The sequence below is a fragment of the Pseudovirgaria hyperparasitica genome, assembly GCF_010093815.1.
Source record: "Pseudovirgaria hyperparasitica strain CBS 121739 unplaced genomic scaffold EJ05scaffold_14, whole genome shotgun sequence".
Classification (NCBI taxonomy): Eukaryota; Fungi; Ascomycota; class Dothideomycetes; order Acrospermales; family Acrospermaceae; genus Pseudovirgaria; species Pseudovirgaria hyperparasitica.
Window position 1 is genome coordinate 6,454 of NW_022985562.1, and position 16,331 is coordinate 22,784.

At 45.4% G+C, this 16,331-nt stretch overlaps 2 protein-coding genes across 2 annotated transcripts; both read left to right on the top strand.

Annotated features, from left to right (window-relative positions):
* The first annotated feature begins 1,160 nt into the window (after window positions 1-1,160).
* Window positions 1,161-2,491, top strand: EJ05DRAFT_116927 (uncharacterized protein). Its single transcript, XM_033739037.1, has 5 exons — window positions 1,161-1,784; window positions 1,879-1,926; window positions 1,995-2,027; window positions 2,084-2,167; window positions 2,236-2,491. Exons 1-5 carry the CDS (start codon window positions 1,359-1,361, stop codon window positions 2,278-2,280), a joined length of 636 nt encoding a protein of 211 aa, XP_033597397.1. The 5' UTR covers window positions 1,161-1,358; the 3' UTR covers window positions 2,281-2,491.
* Window positions 2,492-7,716: 5,225 nt separating this feature from the next.
* Window positions 7,717-8,627, top strand: EJ05DRAFT_494110 (uncharacterized protein; the record flags this gene model as incomplete). Its single annotated transcript, XM_033746168.1, has 2 exons — window positions 7,717-8,277; window positions 8,406-8,627. The coding sequence occupies 2 exons, from the start codon at window positions 7,717-7,719 to the stop codon at window positions 8,625-8,627; spliced, it is 783 nt and encodes a 260-aa protein (XP_033597398.1).
* Between the last annotated feature and the right edge of the window lie 7,704 nt (window positions 8,628-16,331).

Here is a 16,331-nt window from a genome sequence, read left to right on the forward strand (position 1 = left end):
TAGTACCGCACGCCAGCCAGCTATCCAGTCAGGCCCTGCCACTGCCACCTAGGGGCGAGTGAGTGGTTTAGCATGAAGAAAGAAATCGTCACGCGCGTGGGCTCGCTCTTGGCCATTCGATACACCCCATCCCATCCCATCCTCTGCATGCATAATTGGATGCGACGCGACAGGCTGGTCAATGGTGGTATAGGGGAGCCACTAGCACTACACGCTTTACCGCCACGGCGAAGTCCGCCACCCCTTTCTTGGAGAGGATAGAGGAGGTGCGTGTGTGTATTCCTATGCACGGCATATATATAAACCCATTGGGCGGTCAAGGGCAGATGGTGATGTTGAGGATTGCTGGGATGTGTGCAATGGCACCATTGAGGGGACAATTAGAGACGTGCGGGACGTACTGACCATGAGTTCACCGGCTGTGAATGGTGTGTGATGTGTGCCATTGGTGAGTGTATGAGTGTGTGAGTGTGTCGGTGGTCAGTGGTCAGTGGTCAGTGGTCAGTGGTCAGTGGTCAGTGGTCAGTGGTCAGTATCCATCAGAGCGAGGGCTCTCCCGCGCCGGGAATTACCCCGCTTTCGTCCCGCCCGTCGCGCGCTCCTTTTAGCTTTAACTGGGGAGTGTGGGAGTGATTGCGTGCGTGCCGGGCGGAGGCTGTTATTCTGGTAACTATTAGGTACTCTATGTAGCTGGCCTGGGGTACGGCACAGGCTACCACGGCATATGTCAAGGTCTCAGTGACCCCTCGGCAGCCAGATCATCACACTCAACACCATGTACCAAGTACCTCCATTCCGATTCCCTTTTATGAAAAGCCCATCGACTTCCATCTCCCGAGGCCAATGCACCCACAGCAGCCCCCGGAGATGTCCCCTAAGCAGCTTCATACTCCCCAGCCGAACCTCATTCGCCCGCTCGTCATGCGGGCCTGTCCTGTTTGGTAGGTCACTGTGTATTTGATCACTTTCGCATCTCTCAATCCATCAGCTACCTGACTTGCTGGACCTCACCATGATCCGCCATCCTCGCCATCAACATCTCTCTTGCTCTCTGCTGTCTCTCTGCACCCGCTACAGTCACTTCGGCATGACCGTCGCAAGCATTTGTGGCTCGCTGATCTAGAGCGTCTTGCTTTCGCCCTCCTCGCCCACCTCTCGAGCCCTGTGTTCGGACAATAATCCACTGCTTCTTCCCTGACTCTTCTCTGCTTCTCTACTCGCGCCAGGCCATCATGTCGTGAGTTCCTTCCTGCCAGTGCTCGCCTTACATGTCGAGCTTTGCGAGTGACGTCGCCATCATGTCGCGCCCAAGATAGACATATCGCTTCCATGCCTGCTCTGTGCAATGCTGACCCTTCATGTCCGTGTCCCACAGGTCTCAATCACCCACCTCAAAACGAGGTGCGAAGACAACTCCTATGACACCGGCAGCCCAAAATCTGACCAGTGCATCCGCCACTGAGCCGCAAGGTGTGCGTCCGCTGGCTCCAGCATCAGCAGCAGGCTCGCACGAGGCCTTAGATTTAGCGTCGCCGACTAATCGCAAGCGACGTGCTTCAGGGGAATACCCGTCATCGACAGTGCCGGGTCCATCGTCAATGGCACCATCGCAAGCATCGTCGTCCGCGCCACCGGGTCCAGCATCTGGCGGCACTGAGTTAGAGCGACCAATACAACCGTCGCCAGCAAAGAAAGGGAGGACAAACACTCCGTGGACAGCAGCAGAAGAGCAACGGTTGAAACAGATGCGCGACCAGGGACTCAGCTGGAACGAAATTGCAAAGGTACGAAGGCCATCCAGCCCTCTATTCTAAAGGATCGAAACCCTTCTAGAGGCTGTCGTCCTCCTTCATTGCACCGACTAATCACTCTGCGTAGTCGTTTCCTGCACGGACCGAAGGAAGTGTGAAGAAACACTGGTACAAGGTAGGTTTCGCGTCGTACTAAGCGTGCAAGCCATCCATGGGTGCTGTGTCGCTGACGCCTCCGAAAAGGACATGCACTACGCCGAGTTCGCGGAGAACGAGGTAAGGATTTATAGTCCACACTCAAGGTCAACATTGCCTCTGACATCGAGATATAGAGCGCGGCCCTTCTTGCTGCTATCAAGGAGTACGAGGCTAATAAGTGGAAGTCGATTGGGGCAAAGGTTGGCAAGCCCGCAAAGGTATGACGCGAACTTTTACATGTAGACACCTCATATGCTTGCAACGATTTCTGACCACGTCTTGTTAGGCGTGTGAACAGTACGCGAAGGAGCATTTCGGTGGAAAGTTTTGAACGCAATGGGGCGATAAGAGCGTATGTGGGTTTTTTTTTTCGAGATACCCTCTGTGGTCAGATCACGGCCATGCGCTCGTGGGACGTCTGTGGGATCGACAGCATCTCTAAATTCTTCTTGTCTGCTGCTTTGAGAGTTATGATGCATTTAGCGATCATGGAAGTTTCTTGTGAGGGGTTGGCACCTTGAAAGTGGTGTCAGGCATTTTCCTTTTTCTTTTCTCTTCCTTACCCTTCTGTCCCTTTCGATTATTCCATACAAGTGAGGAGTTCGTCGTCCGAAGGAGGATTGAAGAAGGGCAACAAGCATGGCAACAACAAGCGAACAAACTTAATAATGGCATCTCTGATATAGGACGTCTCGGACACGAAGGATACCCAGCGGAAAGGCGGTCGGACTGGCAACAGGCTATTGGACAATCCTAACATATAGATCTTCTTGTGTTCAATTTCGCGAAAGACGCCCCGGCGCTCTTGTTCATCGTTGCACGAAGCGCTTGCATCGTGTTTCTGGGTGCATGGCAATAAGATTCGGGTCTCGACGGGTCATGGAGCATGTGCAGGCTTTCCGGAGTCCAGTATAACCGGTGTGGACAACGGCAGCGTGGAAGCTGCATGCATTTCACGTTTGCATGACCTGCCTCATTAATGAGCTTGGTAGCAGATAGACCCTGACTGCAGCATGGCTGCGCGTGGGCCTGGCTCACATCCGAACCAGGATGGCGGTGACAAGTGGCGTTCCATGTACGACTAGGGAACAACAGATCAATGGCGGTGGCGCGTGGAACATGGGTGGTGATGTGTCTACGTCTGCTTAGCCAGGGTACGAGACAATGATGATTCGTGGCAGCGTAAGGCTGGTGTCGCATCGCACATGTCCGTCAGGGTTTGAGAAGACGGTCAACGGTCACGCAATGCGGTGAGAGATTATGGTTGGCATCGAAGTATCGGTACGTGCGGCTTGCATGGTCCAGAGCAAGAGCAGGGACCCAAGCTGCTGTGAGGAGCAGATTAGGCAGTGCAAAGCTGGTGATGGACGGCCTGCTTCGAGTAGCATTCCTGAGTTGCTTGAGAATGTATTGTAGGTTGAGTGGATGGAGGACAGAGGTGGGTCGAGAGTGAAATCAGAAGAGTGAGATTAATTAGGCTAAATGGTAAAATCGCTATGACAGTGTCAGAATGGGGATGTATGTTCAGACTCCAAAGTGGCAGCTTACATGAGAGGGTGTGTAAATGGCGAATAGCTCTGGGACCTTCACGAAAAGCATGGCGATCGAGGTGCGGTGCGACGACAAGGCTGACTGAAGATCGGAAGGATTGATAGCAAGTTATTGCGAAGACGCAGGATGTGGCAGACAGGATGTAGATGTCAACATTGGAAAGCCACAATTGTGTAGCGACCGAATTGACACCTCATAAGGCACCACGAAAGGTTCCAAGGCTGAAAGTGTGGTGCCTTACGAGGGAGATCGGGAGGCATGATGCCGGAACCCTGTCGACAGGTCCTCAGTTCCACTATTGCGCAAGTCAGACCTCTTTTGGAATAAAGTGGATCTGATTAGCGACGTTCCGGTCGCCATTCGTCACAAAATGTGTTCAAGTGATTAGAGCAGCAGCTTGCACGCACAACACGAGGTCTACTTCAGCTGCCATGGCCACGCTTGGAACGGCATATCCGGAAATGAATGCAACCGGGAATTCCGGATCGACAGAAGCTGGAAATAATACATTAGGTCCTGCGGAACGGAAGATGGGAGATCTGGGCGAAGGATTGTGTTCCAGTGCAAGTAGCCCCACATCAACACAGAAGGACTACGTAGCTGATGGACTACATTGGGTGTCAGGACGGAATAGAGTTCTGCAACGATTTGTCACAGGACTCAAGAAGGAGAATGCTCAATAGGTGAAAGAGACGGCATGAGAAAGGGCAATTGGAATTGGCAAGTGATTGGCTGGTGATAGGGGGTAGGTAGAGGACTACTACAGACTACCAGTCACTACTAGAACTACTCTACTTAATACTTATTGCTGCTACCGCTGACTACTAAGACTACTACAGACTACTACTAGATACTACTACTACTGACAAGCGACAAGCGACAAGCGATGTGTTCGATGTTGACAGCGGCTGGGGGCCGCTGCCAGTGAAGTGGAAAACGGGGCCGTCGGGTGTACTTAGTTAGGTAGTGCGGCTAGTCCGGTTCGGGCGCAGCTGCAGGTTGCTGATGGAGATATGAATAGTAATACAGCAATTAACTAATAATTAACACTCATAACGCCGACGCCGACGCCGACACCGACACCAACATCACAACGATTCACTCATACTCCTACTGTGCAATATGTGCATACTCCTCATGAATGGTGCAGCAGTAAAATCTGCTGCACGACCAGCTTGCTCGCCTCACTCTTGAGTATTTGCAAGAAGAGACGAAAGCAGAAATCCTAAAGGGGCCAATCCGAACATCGGGACATAGCCGCATGTCGATCGTCTTGACGTTAATAGACTTGACGTTAGACTGCTCGCATGCAGACGTCAAACTCGCCTACCCGCCGCCCTATTCTGACCTCCCTCGCACACGTTCATTTCATCCAGCACTCTGGGACCCTCAACGCACTGTGAATACACACAATGTAGTTTCGTCATAGAGGCTCGACAACACACTGTTGTGTCTGCTATTGTCTTGTTGACATTGTATACGTTGTGGACTGCTAGCAACATGGTTATTAGATAGATGTGACAAGCAAGCGTCATTGCTATGCCGTTAGACGCAAAAGATGCGAGCACCAGCTACACGCCAAACTTCCACTTGCCTCCACACGGAGCAGTCTCCACTCGACTCCACTTGGTGACTTGACTCCACTCAACTCCACTGGAACCCATCAGCGAATTGTAGACAGACTGGTACGGTGGACCGCCCATCAGCACCAATCCTTTCCCGGCATGTATCGGCAGAAGGGCACTAAAATTGCAGACCCTAGAGAGACGAATAACTCTAGACCAGAATCCAGGCTTCAGAGACGGATGATGTGGTTGTGGGTAGAGTGACGAACTATACTCAACAAAGACACTCCAAACCTTCACTCTCGATCCCTTCCCGCTCGCCCACAACAGCATCAACGGCAACGAGACATGAAGACCCACTTTTATCTCCCCACGCGTTGGATGAAGCTTAACCTACTCCTGTGACTCGTCTAGTGTCTACGGTCTACCTGTTCCTGTCCCTGTTCCTATCTCCTCACCTTTACTATCACCATCGCCAGCACCGTCATCGTCACCTACTGTCATCCACTACTCTCCCCCTCTGTGACTCTAATGAATGCACCTACTATCTCCTATGCTCTCACCCCACGCGCCCAAGAAACTATTTCTTTCCTCTAGCACTGTTATATACTCTCTTGGGTCTGTCTACTCGTATACTAACTCCTCAAGCCATCGAACTCTCGTCTCCCGTCTGCCGCCTTCCGTCCTCCGTCCCTGTGCTTGGACATCTATTGACAACATCCATGTGTCAATGCTTTACCTCCCGCTGTCGTCAGCTTTCGTGGATGCTGATCGCCCCAGCCATCGTAACCCCCCCCGCGCCCTAGCTTGCAGTGCTGTCTCCGTGCCTCTGGAATTTTAGCCTCACCGACTATCAAAAGCAATCCGTTCCATGTGCTGCCTAACCGTTGCATATCTAAGCTGCACACTAGCTTTGCCCTCGGAATCTTTCCATCGTGCCCGCTACATCTCCGCAAAGCAAAGCATGCTAGGTAGCAGAGCGCCCTTCTAAGCGAATATCGACAAGGGCCTGGTACTATACCTCCAACACACACTGCAACTCAGCACTTGCATACTAAACCTTAGGAACTCAACGCCAAACAGCCATGATTAAGCTCCACGGTTGCCTCAGATCTACTCGCTGACCCACTGCGGCTCGTCAACTCGCCGTCTTTCGGCACTCATTCTCATACACGGCATCATTCGGGTTTGCCGTAGAGTTTCTTCGCTCCCGGAATGCTCCCAAACGTACTACTATACTCGTCCCCAATTTACGGTTAGATGCTTCATTTTGCCCCAAATGGCGGGCCCATCACCCCTTGCACGCTCTTCAATATGCATTGGAGTGGGATTCGTCTCCGTCACCTTACCGTACGCTTGGTCCTGCCAATCATCTGCTTTGGCGTGATATCTTGGCCTATCACAGTGCAGCGCGTCTACAAATTGTCTGAGAAGCAATAAAATCCTGATGTTCAATTACAATCATTCCTTGTTTTCTTTCGCCCCTTGGCCCTAACTGGTCTTCCACCGGGCGCCGCAGCCACTGCCGAACTAACCTGGTCCTGTAGTGACCTGCTTTTGTCTTTGCCACGCTAGGAGATCAATGCTTAGCTTGGAATTTGTTACCATGTGCTCCGCCGAAGCCGTTTTTTGACAGCCATATTTCCAAGGGACTTCTGGAAAAGATGGGGCCGGTCTATGGGTTTCCGGGAAGGATTACCACTGAAGCCAGTGCTGTCTTCCTCCCCTGGCCTGCCCGGGAGATATCCACTCGAGCCGCCAGCCACTGAGACCACCAAGCTCCTGCATAACAACAAAGCTAGCATTTGACGCTCAGGTTGTTCACGCAGCTTTGTGGCTTCCACTTAACCCTGCCCACAAGCACCGCATGATGCTTGAAGCAGAATCCGTCCTGATCTTGCCCTACCAGCTCATTCGCTTTGATATCAATTTTCTCGCCGTTTCGTAGAGCTGCCTTGCCTCCTTCTTGGTGCTTGGGCCTCACTCTCTTTGTCTGGAGTGTGAACGAGTGATTACACAGGACCGTGATCTCTGCTGTGGAAAGATCCTCTTCCGGGCTCCATCCAATGCTCTTTGGGACTTGCGCAACTGAGAGTTATAATGGGCACTGGTCCCGGCCCATGGACTCCAAATCCTGCTTCTTCGAGCCTATAGCAGACCCTATACCCACGCTTAGTACTTCCGATAAGAGTCTTTCAGCTCATGGCGCATCCTCCCCGACTGTCCTTGATGCAAAATTCGTCGATATAGACACACCGGCTCAGACAAGAACACGTGCGATACAACACTTGTTTGGCACGGCAGCGTGCCTCAAACCCCTCTCCCTTCTGGCTGCTCAGGTCTCACTGCGGCGACCTGCCAGAGCTAACTCGCTCGGGCAGTCTCCATGCATAGTCGCAAAGCTGGCAGCATACGGCTCAGGAAACTTCCTCGGCGACAACGGCGAGCAGCAGAACCCTCCCGACGAATTCCAAACCCAAAACATTTACGTCCCGCATGGCCTCCACGCTTTGCCGGAGCAGGGCTCTTACATGCAGCCTCAGCCTCAACATCATGCAATGCCTCACATGGGCCGCGACTACTCCATCGCCCACCAAGCCACAAGTATCGAGGCCAGCCCCGTTCAGTATCATCATCCTCAGTATCACCACATGGCGCAACATCACCCACCACCGCAAACCCAAACTCATTACGGGCCCGTTCCGCAACATCAAGACTACTCTACACAGCAGCAGCGAGCCAAACGCCCACGCTCACAAGATTCCCTCGCGCTACAGGTCGAAGGCATGCAAGGATACACATCGAACGTCTCCGGGCAAGACGCTGTAGAGCTAACACCAGGGGGTCAACTGCAAACGCAAGGATTACACTATGGGCAACAACAGACTCATCACCATCACCGCATGCCTGGGCCACCACCAGCCAAGATCTCTCGAGGGGACTACAGTGGTGAGCCTTCGTCGCCCTCTCAAATAGCTGGACCCCCCAGTGTCGTAGGACTAGAGGGCATGCCGGATCCTGCGCCACGTCCACGCGGTCCGAAACTGAAGTTCACGCCTGAGGACGACCAGTTGCTCGTGGATCTTAAGGAGAAGAAGAGCTTAACATGGAAGCAAATTGCAGACTTCTTTCCAGGGCGCAGTAGCGGCACGTTACAAGTACGGTACTGCACGAAGCTGAAGGCGAAGACCACAGTTTGGAACGACGAATTGGTGAGTCCATTCCTTTCTCTCGCATTCAACGTTGGACGGTCGCGATCCTGGCTCAGGGGTATATAGCCATGCACCAAGACTGTTTATGTGCCACACAGTGCCAGTACTGACCTGGGTGGAACAAGCAGGTGCAGAAACTTCGGACGGCAATGACGGAGTACGAAAACGACAGGTGGAGAATAATCGCGACCAAGGTTGGGAACGGTTTCTCCCCAGCCTCATGCAAAGACAAGGCCTCGGAGCTCTTGGAGCTAGAAGGCTTGGATGAGCCGCAAGCAGACGACGAGGAGGACCAAGCAGAAGAGCAGGACGAACCGGAAGAATACGGAGTCATCGAAACACGAACATGAATGCAGAAACGTTATGCACAGACAAATCGCACCAGGAGCCCAGATCAATGTGTTTCATGTCTACGAGAAGCACCTATTGCGCCCGACCCTGGTTACTGCTGGCCAGAACCCCTCACACGCACTCATATCCCCAACGTCAAACTACCTAAACTGTCATTTTCCTTTGACGTCAACTTGTGATTATTTGCTCTTCCTTGTCGCTGAACCCGCGGAAAGTACTTGAACGTTCTCGTCACGCATAAGGAACAGGGATAGGCCGGTCCGTTACAAGATGCACTCTTCTACTTTTCCTAGAAGGCTCTGACTCTTGTACAGCAGGCATGTAGACTGCTTTTGTCGGTGCAGATACAGCGTGGCCTCATTACCACGCCATGCCAACCCATCCCAACAGTTCAGCCGACCGCGGGTCCATCAATGCGCACTCACAGGTGATGCAGCATGCACTGATACCCGGATTGGGAATTTTATATGTGGAGAAAGGGAGTATTGGAAGGCTTGGACCGGGCGGGCACATGGCATAACAATCGATGGAACGTACTACCGAACATGGCCAAGCCAGGACTTAATTGGGAATCAACCGGTAGACATAGCACACGGTGGACGGTGCTCTCTCTTTCCAATTCCTATTATCGATTCTGTCTATTCTGGAACTCGGTTGTCATCATGAGCATGCTAGGCAGAGCGACACGTGGACTGGGCTCTACTGACACTATCAATTCCAATAACACTTGACACACATAAACACAAACCCAGCGGAGCCTTGGGCCCTGAAGATACAGACAGCATCAACGTCTCAGCTCACATTGAACATCGCACACTGTCGATACCTCTCTACATCCACCCAGCGCCTCCGTACCTCCAAAACAGTGCCCAGGACGAAAATGCACAATGCACGCCCGCACGCATCCAGCCACGCCACGCGTCATTCATGCAGCACAACACATCCACGGTCCAACCCCTGTGTATACTGTGGCTTTACACTTCACACCCCAGTCCGTCACACAAACCGAGCTGCACCTTCCACTTGCCACAGACCGGGTTTCGCGGACGGCGGTCTCCACCCTTTTCTGCGTTTCCTGCATGCATCCTTTGTGGCCTGCTCGCCATGCGTGCACCGTCCTCGCGGTCGGGTCTATGCGTACGTGCATATTCCCGAAGTAGATATCTTTCGCCATGTGCGCAGTGATCAGTCCGGGTGTTCGGGGAGATTGGGAGTTTACCTAATTGAATTAGGTATACGTGAACTTTCATAGATTTCAGGGAAGAGGTGAGGCATGTATCTATACCCAGCGTCTTGGGTGAGGAAGGTTATAGTCGACATATACCTTATCAAACACCAACAAGCAGAGTTATTAGCGATCGAATGCAACGCGATGTGTTGTATAGTAAATGCGATTGAGAAGGGAAGTTGTACACATGGTTTCTCTCTGATATTCATAGCCTTGTCTTGTTGCGCTTCGTGCTGTGTGTTTGTGTTTTGTGTGTACATGGTCTGTCCTGAAACACGTTGCGCTGCGAAATTCCCCCTATTCATCTTTATTCTCGTTTCGGCAAGTTACCCGAAAATACTGGTAGTTCGTCAGTGAATTAGTCAGTCAGTCAAGCATGCACACAAACAGATTCCGCCACCCTAATTACCTGGAGCTCGACGTCATGTGCCACACACACAGCCACACCCCAATTCCCCCTCATCAAGTCATACTATATAGAAAGAATGAAACAATTTCCGATTTCAGATTTCCGTATTCCTGATCCTGTCTTATCCTGTCTTGTTCTCGTCGTCTTACGCGAAAATAATGGAACTAGGGTTACAGGGGTTAAATTTTCAATAGCCTAGATATCATACCGAGGCACATCTGCATCCTCCTTTCTTGTCTTGGGCGAGGTATTAAGCCCGGGGCTTTTATATTATTTATTTGATTGGTTTTTGTTTCGCTTGTTTACTCCCTAGGCTAGTCGATGATAAACATAAGCTATGAAAAGGTAATTGAAACAAAATATAGGAAGCCAGGGAAACATGACCTTGGCTATGCTGGGATAAAAGATGGCGGGTTATATTTGGCAGGTAGCTGAGGGCTATAGACGGTAATTCCATCATACTACGTATATGGGTTCGAGGAGGAGGAGATTAATTAGCGAGAGAATAGATACAGGGGGAAAGAGATGGGTTATAGTTCAGTAAGATGAGTTCAATTAGGAATAGTATGTTGGAAAAGGATTGTATATGGATTTGCGTAGATATGTGTCTACCTAACGATATATGTGTATAGCGGATGATATCGTCCCATTCGTGGTTGTTCCTGCCCATGATGGGGACTAAAGACAGCATGAGGTGGACGTAGAATCGAGTATAATGGTCCATGTATATAAGTATGCGACTTAGTACGGTGATAATGTAGTTAGAATCGAAGTCGGAATCGAACATCCAGTCGAAACGAGAACTAGTGACCATCCCTTCACAATAGAAACTTTTAACTCCTTTCGTCCTATTTCCCATTGCTAAAACTATATGTATGTGTACGTACACGTACGCGAAGGTAGGCATAGTAAGCGCCTAATAAGTGAATAGGTAGCTAAATAGTCAAACAGCCATCATAACATGTGCGTGGTACGACACAATGTGATATAATAGACATGACACATATATTTTATGCAGCGTAACTATGCTTCGGAGAGAATGTAATCAATAGATATAGTCGTTAAGTAGATATTGAGAGACTAGAAAGATTGGGTGATTCAGGTACGGTTTGAGTAGAGAATAGAGGCAGTGGGTCATGGGAGATAGTGGGATCAAATTGAATAGAGACAAACCCTAAGATGTTCTTAACAATATACAATACCATATTTTACTGTACGATACTATAGACATACATAGATATTAAAGTGTATGAAAGCCACCCATCTTTTATTATCCTCTACTCTCTTACGGATATTAGGATGGATCTATATTCAAAAGGTTACTTCCATTAAATACAACCATAAGACTACACGACAGTAATAGAGAGCTTAAAAAAGAGTAGAGGATAAGAACAAGTCTTAGAATCGAGACCTAACCAATGTATAGTGATTTTATATCTAATACATGGAAAAATAGGGTTTAAATAAGGAGATTAGAATACTAGAATATATGCACATGCCATATAAAGTCTGGCTATTTGTTCATGAATAAGTTTAATAGTGTTCGAAGACTTGATTTCTCAGCGTGTACGCGGAATACACGTTATCTCCGCTGTGTGATATGAATGTAAGCTTGCAGTGTCATGCAAGAGCTATCCAGTCGACGAGTAGGATGGTATTAGAGACCCATTTAGACCACGAGTCATATCCAGACGCATCTTGCAGGTCGAGGTCTGAAATTGCGACACTTGAGATGAGACGGACGTGACCGGGCTTATGGCAGGCACCCCTGGAGTCGCAAAACACCAGGGGTTGTCTTCAGGGGTAGACACGTGACATTACATTACAAAGACTATGGGATTCCTATTAGGTAATCCCCGTTACTTAGATCTTATTCAGCGTTAGGCTAGTATATATAGTACTTAGATAGACTTAGTAGACACGTTAATTAATTTTACCACGTCTAATTTACTAAAGTTCCTATATCTAGTAGCTTAAATCTGGTTTTTATCCTCCTAGGGAGGCTATCGCTTTGGCGATACCTTCTAAGGGGTAGTTATCTTACCCCTTATATAAGGGAACTTATTAAAAATATTTAATACTTATAATAAACTATATAACTTACTAGACAATAATAAGAACAAACCTAGAGTCTAATATAAAAACCCTTCTCTAAAGCGATATATCCTAATTTTAGAGATAGAAATTATAGTAATAAAGCTTAACGACTAAATTTAATAGTTCTAGTAGATAGTAATATATTATAAAATAAGCTAAAAGAGTCACGTAAGAAAAATATATATTAACTCCCCCTATGTCCGTAATAGATATTCTAGCTACTTATTAATATAAATTAACGCTATAATTCCAACTTAGAAGATAATTATTACCCTAGGAAACTCCCTCCTTACCTAAGCTATATTAAGATATCTTTCTTATAGAACTCTAATTACGACGGCGATATCTCTATAGAAGGAGCTAATACTCCCTAAAATATAGAACGCGCCTATAATAAGCCGTTAAATACTATTAACGTGCTTACCGCGCTCCTTAACGCTAACCTAGCTATAAGGAACCTTACTAGAGACGCTCGTACGTTAGTACTAATTAATATATATACTAATTAACTCGAGTTATAAATAAGGAACGACTATATTACTCGAGAAGAACTAGTAAGAGACTTTAATAATCTCCTCCTTAATAACCCTAACTAGGCGAGTCTAGCTATACTAGTAAAAAGAGGCTATATTCTACTCTAAGTACCTAATATATACTTAGAAGAAACTAGAGATAACGCCTATAAGGAATAGTGCTTATTAATCTAGAAGTAGATTTATACTATAGAATTAGTAGAGTACTAGAAAGCTATACCTAAGTTTAAGAAACTATAAATCTATAGAATATATATATTAAAGTATATCTATACCCTTTAGCGTAGCCTTATAGAAGTCTATAGATATAATAACCTAGGTAGTTCTTAAATACTAGATAGCTTTCTAGATATTATATATTAAATATATATCTCTACTAATCGCCCCGAATAGCGTAGAAAGGAATAGAAGAACCTTACTTAATATCATTTCGGATCTATCTTAAAGCTTATTAATACTATTATTAAAAAGGCACGACTTCTATAATCTATACCTTCTAAATATAAGATATAGCGTAGAATTCTAGGCGCCCTTAAGTCTAAGGTTTAACGTAAGATTAAAAAATAGCCCTTTTCTTCTATAGAATTAGGAGAGTAGTATCTATAGATAAAGAGGCTAGAGGAAGCCTTATATATCTACTCTAGAAACGAATACTATAGACGGGAGGCTACTTATTATATTAATACTATATATTACTAAGATAAGGAGGAGGAACTAGAAGAATTTAAACCTTCTAAGGACTTATATATATATAAAGATAAATTAGGCGACTACTCTAGAGACAAGGGTAAGCTCTATATATTTATAAAGCGTTAATAGAGTAACCGAGGCCGCGGTAGAGGCTAGAACTAAGGCTAAGGCCGTAGTAAATACTAAGGAGGCTTATTAAGAGCTTTTAATAAAACCTAAGAATACTTTAACTATAAGAAGTTAGGGTATATCTTAAGATTCTATTCTAAGAACCTAACTCTAGGTAAGTTAGCCTATATTATAGTAGAAGAAGACTTAGTAAGTATCTTTAATAAGGAAGACCTAAAAGTCTATCGCCTATAGTAGACTTAGAATATACTATAAGTAACGAAGAAAGCTTCTATACTAATACTACTAATAAAAAAGAAATAAAAATATAGGACTATAAGTATATTAACGCTCTCTATAAATTATTAGAGAATACTTACTAATATTAAGAGGATTTAACGGACGCCGTTAACGACCGTCTTTATTAACTTAACTCTATTAGTAGATAGTTACTAGAACTTAAGGCTTATATAGAAGAGGTCTACCCCTAGAGAGTTTTAGTTCTTATTAACTATAGGGCTAATAGAACATATATATTAATAAAGGTTACTAGGCGCCTAAAGCTAGTACTATAACCTACTCCCGTAATACGTATTAAGCTTCCGTTAGGAGCCCTAATAATAAGTTAAGAAGTTATAAAAATCCCTCTTCGTATAGAAAGCTTTATCTATAAAGTTTCCGTAAGGATACTCGACCTAAAAGGCTATAATTTAATCCTAGAATATAAATAGCTCTATAAATAGAATCCTAATATATTATAGAGATTATATTCCCTACTAATTAAAAGACTAGTAGTCTAAGGAAGGACTAAAGAGTATCTACTTAAAGGGGCCCCTACGTTAATTAATATTAACTTATAAGAAGAGTAAGTACTAAATATCCTTACTACTAGCTAAGTACGGAAATAATATCTAAACGGCTATAAGTAAGGTATAATATAGTTTATTAGGAAAGATAACCCTCCTATACTATAAGTACCTAACCTAATACTATAAACGGTTTTAATAGAGTACTAGAACGTCTTTAAGGAGAAGCTATCTAAAGAACTACCACCCTTAAGATAATAGAATTATAAGATAGATATAGAAGACGGCCGACCTATTAATAACGCCGCCTACTACCTTTTCCTAGAATAAATCGCTAAATAGTAGAAGTAGATATAGGAGCTTATTAAGTAAGGGCTTATCTAAGAATTAGAAAGTACCTAGGGTAGTCTAGTACTTTTCGTACCTAAACCCGGAGGTAAATAGTAAATATATATTAATTATTAAGTACTTAATATACTTATACGTAAGGATACGACCCCTCTTCCGCGTATAGATAAATATCTATATATCTTCGGCTAGTTAATAGTATTTAGTAAGATAGACTTAACCTTAGGGTTTTAGTAAGTACGAGTAGCTAACGAAGACATCTCTAAGACCGTCTTTAATATAATTTACGGTAAATATAAGTTTAAGGTAATACTATTTAGTCTATTAAACGCACCTACTATATTCTAAAAGATAATAAATTAAGTCCTTTAACCCCTACTATATAAATCCATAGTTATATACCTTAATAATATTATTATCTTTTCTAAAAATATAGAAGAATACGCTAGAGTACTATTAAAAGTACTTACTCTACTCCGTAAATACCGCTTACTTACTAATCTAGAGAAATATAGCTTTAGCTAGACCGAAGTTAACTTCTATAGATACTACGTCTTATAAGGATAACTTCGCCTAATAAAGAATAAGATTAAGATAATTCGCGAATAGCTAGAGCCTATAAACGTTAGCGAAGTCTAATAGTTCCTTAGCCTAGCGAATTATTATTAGAGGTATATCTAGGGATTTATAAGTATTACCGTACCCCTAATAGACCTCCTTAAAGAAGTAGACCCTCTTATCTATAAGTAGAAGTATAGGCCTATTTAATAGATACTATTAACGGCATTTACCTTTAAGACCCTAAAGAATACCCTATATTCTAAACTAGTTCTAGCTTAACCTAATAAAACTAAGCCCTTCTATATTAAAATGGATATAAGTAACTATATAATTAGTATAGTAATCTACTAGGAGAATCCTAGTAAGTAGTATTAGCTAATCGCGTTTAACGGACGAAAGCTAAATAGTACTAAGCTTAACTATCTAGTTCACGAAAAAGAACTCCTTACTATTAAACATACTCTATATACTTAGAGATATCTACTAGAAATAAAGAAGACGATGATTCTAACTAATTACTATAGCCTATAGTTCCTTAAGTCTATAAAGAAATAAGAAGGCTATATAGATAGATAGATTAATAAGTTCGGAAGCTTTAATCTCGATATAAAATATCGCCTAGAATCTAAGGCGGTAGTATCTAACGCCATTACATTAGGAAAGATACAGCGCTCCCAAGTACTTCTAAGTACTCCCTAAGTATTCTTTCATCCCATTATATTCATCGGGCGGACCTACTTACTATCTATCCCAACGGGACGGCTTTATATAATTTGTACTAAGTATTCCGTTTATACCAAACGTCCCGTTTATACCGAACGTCCCGTTTATACCGAACGTCCCGTTTATACCGAACATACTAGTTATACTAAACGTCCCGTTTATACCGAACGTACTAGTTATACCGAACGTCCCGTTTATAC